The sequence below is a fragment of the Sminthopsis crassicaudata genome, chromosome 1, assembly GCF_048593235.1.
Source record: "Sminthopsis crassicaudata isolate SCR6 chromosome 1, ASM4859323v1, whole genome shotgun sequence".
NCBI lineage: Eukaryota > Metazoa > Chordata > Mammalia > Dasyuromorphia > Dasyuridae > Sminthopsis > Sminthopsis crassicaudata.
This window is the reverse complement of record NC_133617.1, coordinates 18481-27636: the sequence shown is the minus strand read 5'-3', so window position 1 is coordinate 27636 and position 9156 is coordinate 18481. Positions and strand designations below refer to the sequence as shown.

At 51.0% G+C, this 9156-nt stretch overlaps 1 protein-coding gene across 1 annotated transcript; it reads left to right on the top strand.

Annotated features, from left to right (window-relative positions):
• The first annotated feature begins 3724 nt into the window (after window positions 1–3724).
• LOC141555088 (immunoglobulin lambda-like polypeptide 5) lies at window positions 3725–7367 on the top strand. Its single transcript, XM_074291845.1, has 3 exons — window positions 3725–4023; window positions 5362–5468; window positions 6951–7367. Exons 1-3 carry the CDS (start codon window positions 3725–3727, stop codon window positions 7268–7270), a joined length of 726 nt encoding a protein of 241 aa, XP_074147946.1. The 3' UTR covers window positions 7271–7367.
• Window positions 7368–9156: the final 1789 nt, after the last annotated feature.

Here is a 9156-nt window from a genome sequence, read left to right as displayed (position 1 = left end):
AGAGTGAGCTAAAAACCAGGCCATTGTGAGGGGGGAGGAGAAGGCAGACAGGACAAAATTGGGGGGGGACTGAATAGGCGGGGAGAGGGACAGTGAGGAGGAGGGGAAGAGGAGACCTACTCTGTTGACCTGGGTGATGGGGAATTTGGGCACTCACTTGGGAATGGGCAGGACATCACCATGACAACCTCCCTTCTGCTTTTTCTCCCTTGACATCATCCAAATACTCGCCTCCATGTGTCCCCTTCACCTTCTGGCTTTTGCATTTCCTTACATGAGCACATCTTAGAATGTAGCACTAGCCCCACATCCTTAAACTGATCTGCTTTCTTTCATGAAAATTATCCTCCCCTCAAGCCAGGGCCTGGGCAAGGACCTTCTCTCAGCAGGCCTCTGAGACTCTTAGGAAAACTTGGCCTGCTTGCATCAGGCCTTATGGCGGCTCCATCACTCCCAGGACACCAGAGCACAGGGAAGAGACCGGTGGTTCCGCTGTGTCCCCAACAGCTGGTCATCGAAGGCTGCCAGGACAGAGAAACAATGGCAGGGGATCCCTGACATCTCACCTTCCCTGAAAGGCTGCCAAGGACAGGCAGGGTTTCATGGCTTTCAAATAACACATGCCCATGACTAAATATACACCCTGGCCACATGGCTTCCTTTTCTTGATGCTCTTTCATGCAGCGGCTCCCACTGCATACATTTACTCACTGGCCTCCCCTCCACACAACAACCCAGGCCACACATCCCTTGTGCCCAAGCTCTGAAGTCATTGATGCTGAGCTGGCAACATCCCAGCTGTATCCCTGGCCTCTGATCCTGCCAAACTGGCTGCTAGCTCAGACCAGAGTCCACTCCCATGCTCAGACGGCTTTTCTCTTAATGTATATGCTTTTTATTTACAAAACATATGCATGGATAATTTTTCAACATTAACACTTGCAAATCCTATTGTTCCAAATTTTAACCTCCTTCCCCAGCCTTCTTCCGTAAATAGCATGTAGTCCAATATGTGCTAAACATGTTAAAATATATGTTAAATCCAATATATGTGCACATATTTATACAGTTTTCTTGCTGCACAAGGAAAATTGGATTATGAAGGAAAAAAACTGGGAAAAAAACAAAAGACAAGCAAACAACGGAAAGCATGAAAATTCTATGTTGTGGTCCACACTCAGTCCCCAAAGTCTCTCTCTGGGTGTAGATGACTCTTCATCACTGAACAAATGGAGCTGGTTTGAATCATCTCATTGTTGAAGAGGGCCACGTCTGTCAGAGTTGATCGTCATATAGTTTTGTTGTTGCCGTGTACAATGATCTCCTAGTCGTGCTCATTTCACTCAGCATCAGTTCCTATAAGCTTCTCCAGGCCTTTCTGAAATCATCCTGCTGATCATTTCTGACGGAACAATAATATTCCATAACATTCATATACCCCAATTTACCCAACCATTCTCCAACTGATGGACATCCGTTCATTTCCCAGTTTCTGGCCACCACAAAGAGGGCTGCCACAAACATTTTTGCACATATGGGTCCCTTCCCCTACTTTAAGATCTCTTGGGAATATAGGCCAAGTAGAAACACTGCAGAGTCAAAGGGCATCATTATCATCATCACCACCACCACCATCATCTGCATCGTTGCTAAACCAAGAAACAAGACTCGGAAAAGAAAGATTGCTGGACTTGGTGACCAAAGGGCTTGAGTTCAAATACTGCCTTGAACATTTAATTAGCCACCTTACCTTGGAATAGGCACTGCCTCTTCTTGGGATTCAGCTTCCTCCACTGTAAAAATGACAATTGGACCAGAAGACGCCCAAGGAGCTTTCTAGGTCTCCATCCTCTGGCCATAATAAGGAGGATGATGCTGTTCCAGATCTTTCACTTGCTCAGGGCAAGACAAGTAGACATAACAATCTCTCACTGTAAATGGGCAGTTCTCTCAAACAGAGTCTTGTTTGGGACATTGAAAGGCTTCTGACTGGCCCAAGGTCACAACTATGCTGTATTTGAGATAGAGTTGAAACTCAGGTTTTCTGGATTCCAAGATGACATTCAGTCATAAGAACAAGAGCAGATGATGGAGAGTGAACTCAGGATACTTAGAGAGGAATGGCGCCAGACAGACCTTAGGATTGGAGGAGTATAGAGGGCCAGAATTTTGGAGAAATATACTAGAAATGGGGCAGCTAGGTGGCTCAGTGGATAGAGCACCAGCCCTGAATTCAGGAGGACCCGAGTTCAAATCTGGCCTCAGACACTTAGCACTTCCTAGTTGTGTGACCCTGGGCAAGTCACTTAACCCCAGCCTCAAAAAAAAAGAAAAAAAAATCCTAGAAAAAGGATACTTATGGCAAGGTGTTAATCCAGAGGAATTGGTGAGATGATGGTTCTTTAGTATACATATACTTAGTACTTAGCATGGTGATGTCATGGTTCTCTAGTTCCCATAGATACTCAGTGTTAGGTATGGTGATGTCACGGTTCTCTAGTTCACACATGCTCAGTGTGCTGTAATGATGTAATCATACCGAGGTATTTAGGGCTGAGAGGACTGCAAATGAGACATTCCATCTTTGACAAGCCTCATGGTGGCTCTCCTGCCTCCTTCACTCCTCCCCTAAGACCAAGGACTCTGGCAGCTCCCAAGGTCCTCCAGAGAGCTAGCCCAAACATTACAAAGGAGGTGGGATCAAGAATGAGCCTTTAAAAGCCAGGAGAACCCTGGGTAAAGCAATGGAAAGTGGGCTGCTTGGCACTCACCCACCATGAGATTCAATTCCAGCACTGCCAGCCCTAACTGGGTGACCAGAGCAAGGAATTGTATTTCCTGGGGCTCAGTTTCTTCATCCCTAAAGTGAAAATAAATACTTGGACTATGTGGTCTCTGAGTCCCTTCTGATCGTCCTTTCATGCTTTGATATGAATTTGTGAACACGAATCCAAGGATAGAGATCAATGCCCACTGTTCAGGTGCTAGGAGCAGGTTCAGGGTGGACTTAGGTAAGGATGACTTTTTGTGAAGATCTGCACTCTGAAGGATTGTTAGGGAGAGGGAGAGATAGCTCCAGGGAGCTAACCAGGAAGTTCTTTGGATCATAGATTTGTGGATAGAAGGGGATTTCCTAAAAGAGCATCTAGGGCAGTCCCTTCCCATATGAGGCCGCTCTTTCTATCTCTATCTCTGTATGTCTACATCTGTGATTCTCTGTGTGTCTCTCTCTCTCTGTCTCTGTCTCTGTCTCTGTCTCTCTCTCTGTCTCTGTCTCTCTGTCTCTGTCTCTGTCTCTGTCTCTCTGTCTCTCTTCCTCTCTCTCTCTCGCTGTCTCTCTCTCTCTCTCTCTCTCTCCTCTCTCTCTCTCTCTCTCTCTCTCTCTCTCTCTCTCTCTCTCTCTCTCTCTCTCTCTCTCTCTCTCTCTCTCTCTCTCTCTCTCTCTCCTCTCTCTCTCTCTCTCTCTCTCTCCCTCTCTCTCTCTCTCTCTCTCTCTCTCTCTCTCTCTCTCTCTCTCTCTCTCTCTCTCTCTCTCTCTGTCTCTCTCTCTCTTCCACATCAATTTCTTAGCCTGAGGCCCCCATTCAATAAGAATGAGTATTGGGGTTCTTTGTCCTTCCTGGGCCCTGCTGAAACAGGAGAGACTCTGGGTGTAACCCGGCTACTGTCCACAGAAAAGATCTGTCTCGAGTATCTGATGGAGGAAATAGACTAAGAGGTGAGAATGAGACAGGGGTCAGGCTGCATTCATGCTGTGTGGTGTCCAGGCCAAAAGAAAACTCTCTTCTGTTCTGCTCAGACCCATCTCAAGAACCAGAGCTGCTTCTGGACACCAGAAGTGAAGAAGAACGCTGACAAAGAGAAGGTAATTTTTAGGAAGAAGCAGGACTCAGCTGGGGAAAAATGGGAGAATCGTTTGAAGGAGGTGAAGGAATTGGAGAATCGTTTAAAAGAAACTTGGGGTCTGCTGTGTGAAGAAGCTAAGATTGGGATCAGGGAAAGGGCCAAGAGAGCGGTCTTAGGGTACTGAAATTCGCGCTCAGCATGGAAGAATAAGGCTCCTCCTGCCAGGCTCCAGAACCCAGAATTAGAAGCAGCAGAAACGGAAATACATAGCAGTGGGAGCAGGAGCACACACTCGGAGCTGTCCATGGTGGAATGACCTGGGTGGACATCAGCACCTTACTCAGGCAGGAGGCCATTCTGAATCCAAACTCCTTTGGAGGACAAGCCTCTGAGGGCTTGTAAAGTGGGATGGCGTCTAGGAGCTTAGAGAAGGGATAAATGCCAGAGATCTGGGAGTCTTCTCTGAGCTTCACTTTCACCTTCTAGGCTGTTGTTCAATTATGACCAACTTTTCATGATGCCCTAGACCCTAACAAGCCAGACCTTCAGTCTCCACCATCTCCTCGAGGCAGAACAAGGGAAGAGCTTTCTGGGCTAACAAGGCTCACTCCACACTGCCAAGGATTTGGAGCACAGTGGGCACTTACTAAATTGAGATGGGCTGGCTTACAGCTTGCTTGATAACGGCTGATTCTGAGAGTGTTACTGGCCATGGCTCACACACAGGAGGGGAATGGGGGCTGAAATCTCCAGATGATCCTTTATTCCCACATGGGGTGACCATCCTTGAGTCAGAAAGGCCTCGTTTTAGAAAGAAGAAAAAAGAGTCAGCCTTCAAAAGATAACTAAGTTAAGCAGCCCCAATCCCTCCCCTGTCTTCCCTGCACTGATGACCAGAAGAATAATTGAGGAAATACTGGAGCCAGTGCTCTAGCTCAGGGTGAAGGGTAAAAGGGAACTGAACTGAGGAGATAAATGAAGGGAAAGACCCATTTCAAGTCCCATTTCACCCCAAAATCCTCAAAAAGCCAGGACTTGAATCAAGGAATCAATCCCACCAGGCCCTGCAGCCCATAAGACATGGCTCCACACTGTTAGGAAAAGGGAATATAGGGAAAAAGAGGTCATTGCAGAAGCCTGGACATCGCACTCCCCGACCTGTGATCATCCACATCATGTCGGTCAACTGCCTGGAAACATGAGTCCCAGAAATTTGCACCAAGAATTAGGTGATTTCTCTATAGTGCTTGGAGATCCTAAGGTAACAAGCTGTGGGGACTATATTGGACTTAAAATCCCAACGGGACATGATGTGTTCCCTACAGGTGACTTGGGGAATTCCTGAATAAGGCCCTGGCATGGCACCTCATGTCCACCTACATAATGGGTTTTGTCTCAAGTCTTGACTGGAGGGGCAAGTGTTGACTGACTGGGGAGATGGGGGACACCTGCTCTGTGATGAGGGGGAGAGGGGCCTCTGGGCCAGGTGGAGGGGCCGGTGTTCCTGTCTCACAGCTGCAGAGGGGCAGGGGAGGGGGTGAGACAAATCACAGGGAGGTTTTTGTGCGGGGCTGTATCACGGTGTTGGGTGTTCGGCGGAGGGACCCATCTGACCGTCCTGGGTGAGTCGCTCTTTGTCTCTCTCCCTTTCTGGGATACTGGGGGCTCTGGGAAAATTCCCCCTGGTTTATTCTGTGCACTCCTGGGTCCTATCTAGGGTCCCATTTGGCAGCTTCTCCTAAAGATCCACAGCCTGCTGTGGCCCCAACCTCTGCCTCCTTTGCCCCCTCTTCTCTGGGGCACCCTTCCTCTCTGGGGGCTCTCTCAGGGTTTGGATGATCTATGGAAACAGCCTTGACTCTTTCCCAGCCTTGCTCTGTCTCCCTCCACCCTTTGGGCTCAATGAGAAACCTTTAGAAATTCAGACACCAAAGATCTGAGCACGGGGCTGCACTCAAGGGACACCTGGGGCCGGGCCCAGGGAAGTCTGGGGGAGGAGGGTCAGACCTGGGCTCCTTCAGGGAATTGTTAGTTCCCCAAGAGAGGGTTTGGAGAGACGGGGAGCTGAACTTCTCAGAAGGAGCCCCTCATCCTGGGGTGCTCAGTACCCTAAAGGGACAAATAGAGGGGGCATCCCTGAGACCCTGGGGGAGGAGCACACAAGAGACCTGCTCCCACAAGAGAGCACGTATGGGGAACATGGGGCAGAGGGGGGCATCTGGCCAAAGACAGAGTCCCTGGAAGACAAGACATGGGCTTAATGAAGACTGAGCGCCTCTGGAACAGTCTGCAGGGCCCAGGGACACCCCACATCAGCCCCCCCGCCCAGCAGAGACGGCTCCGCACAGACTTCCTCGGAGCAGGCAGGCTGACCCAGGGGCCCACTCCACAACAGAGAAAGCCCCAAAGACACACTGACTCCCAGCACTCAGGGCCGGATTGCTCCAGGCAAAGGGAGGGCTCAGGAAGGACAGGCAGGGCTCCCCAGGACAGGAAGGAGAAGGGGAAGTTGGGGCAGGGCAGGGAGGACAGCTCTGGCCATCCGCTGCACTTCCCGGCAGCACTGGCTGGGCTCTGCCTGGAGGGGTTAAGAGGAGCCTGAGCAGAGCCAGACCTCTGACAGAACAGGTCAACCCTGGGAGGTGAGTGGACAGAGCAGCAACCCTGACTGACCAGCAGGCGAAGAGTTTACAGGCCACACAGGAGAAGGACTGAGCTCCTGGTGCCCACAAATTCAGGCCAGAGTCCACTCTACACAAACCCGGAGCAGCAGAGAACACAGGAGCACTAAAGGGGGTCACACAGCATGGCTCCAAATCTGTGCCCTACTTCTTCCTACTCGTGGGACATTTGTGGGACTTTCCATGGTTGGGGATTCAGTTTGTTCATCTGTGTGATGGGTGCACTATAGGAGAAAAGAGCCTTCTAACCCAAGACCTCTGACACACTTGGCCAGGCCTTGCTCCTTCCCACCAAGCACTTTCCAGCTCTCAGGCTCTGGTGGGATCTGGACTCCACATTCACGGCCTGGGACCAGGGGTCTCTCAGGCCCTGACCTTTTACTCTTCTCTACCTAACTCTGCCTCTTTTTCCACGCCTCCCAGGTCAGCCCAAGGCATCCCCCATGATCACTGCCTTTGCTCCATCCAAAGATGAGCTAGACACACAAAAGGCCACCCTCGTGTGTCTGATAAATGGCTTCTACCCAAGCACTGTGAACGTGGCTTGGACCAAGGATGGCTCCCCCGTGACCCAGGGGGTGATGACCAGCCCCCCAGCCCGCCAGAGTGACAACAAGTACTCTACCAGCAGTTACCTCTCGCTCTCTGCTGACCAGTGGCGTTCTAGCAACCGCTACACCTGCAAGGTCACCCATGAAGGCCAGGTCTTCCAGAAGGAGCTGTCCTCAGCCCAGTGCACTTAGATGCCCACATGCCCCCTCCCTCAAGCCACACAATGGACTTCCCCACCTCTTCCCCCCTCCTCCCCGACTTTCAATAAAGATCTTCTTTCTCATTCAATTGTCTCTCATGTCTTCTGAGTCTGATCTCCCCTCCCCTTGATGGCGGCTCACAACATGGCGGCCCCTGACATGTCTGTCCAATGGCTCTCTAGGCAAACAATGGACAGTCTCTTCTCCCCAAGCATGCCGACTCACCCTGGGACATCTGACACCCCCTCTCCCTAGGATCTCTCAGCAGCCAGAACCAAGCTTCCAAGGGGAGCCCCCAGATTCCATAGTAGGACAGTCAGTGTTGTCATTGCAATCACCCAAAGGAGGCCTCCAGGAATGATGGAAGCTGCCCAGGGAGCAGCTCTGAGGACAGGGCCCGCTAGGGAAGGGCAAAGAAGGCCCCAAGTCTCTTGAATCACTACAATGCAAAAGTCATCAGGAGTGAGCCATCCATGCGGGACTCGGCCCTGATCCCCAGACATCTTTGGGGCACAGGAGCCCTGACCCAATTACTGGGGGCTCCCTCTCCTCAGCCCTTCCCAAGAGACAGAAGAATGGTGGATGTTGTGGGAGGCAGGAGGCAGGAAAGGGAAGCACGCCCCCCCACACCAGGAAAAGGTGCTGAGGCAGCATTGCACGGCCCAGCAGGTCCCTGGACTCAATCTCATTGGCCCCCTCTCTTACTTCATGGAAGAGCCGGGTCTACCTGAGCAGCTCCTCTGAACCCAGTTCTGGTCTCTGCTCTTTGACGGGCACCACAACACACATGAGACTCAGCCCCTTCCTTCGGAGAGTCGACTGTCTTCTTAGGACCACCGGCCTCACACACAGAGTGTCCAGGGCACAGGCATCCCTCTGGCTGGTCCTCTAACCCTGAGGTTTTGGGGAAGGAGGAGCCCCTGTTTCTGTGTGCGACAGGGAGGACAGTGGCTTTCAGAGCACGCAGGTCACATTCATGACCTGCCATAGTCACAGGTACAAAAACCTGACTGTGTTCCCTTCAGCGTTGAAGCTTGGTGGTCACTTGGCCAATTGGTTCCCAAATTCATCCCGAAACCCCGCAGGCTCCCATCCTTGCGGTCAATCTTGACTTCCAGCTCCCGCTCCCACATCCCCTCCCTGCACATCTCCCTGGGAGCACTCTGCCCAAGAAAGAGCTCAGAGAGGATAAATCCCATTTCAAATTAGGAGACGAGCATTCAAAATGGACTGCGTGCAGGTTAGGGGAACTCGTGCAAGGGCCTGAGGTTGGGATGGAACATAGAGGGGATTCAGGCTCAGACCTTGTGCCCACTCTGCTCATCCTCTACTCAACAGCACTCCATGATTTCCCATGGCCTCCAGGACAAGGAGGGCAAGCTTGGCATTCGCAGCCTCACAAAAGCTCCCATCTCTTCCACTCCCCTCACTCTCCAGCTCTTTCCCGTCCATCCTCCTACCTTGATCCTGGCTTGTTCCCCTCTCCCCTTGCCTGCATCAGTCCCTTCCTCTTCCAAGAAGCCTTCCATGACTGCCATAGCCCCCGGACCATCCAATGGTCATTCAGCTCTCCTTCTCTGCCTTCCTCTTGGAATCTGCTTACTGAATCTCATACACTCACAATGTCTCCTAAGCCATCTCCTCCCAAAGGGCTTTGAGGAGCTGGCCCACTGTGTAGGTCTTATCTCCTCTTGGCTAAACAGATCTTGAGCCCCCTGAGGACCAGGATGCTGTTTTCTCCTTCTTCTCCCTCCCTTCTCAGATCCCACCTCTCATAGTAACTAGTTGGAGTATCTTGGACTACTCCTTTCCCTTCTCTCAGGCTTCAGCACTTTCTCTGTAAAAAAAAAAAAAAAAAAAAGCTTTTCATACCAATG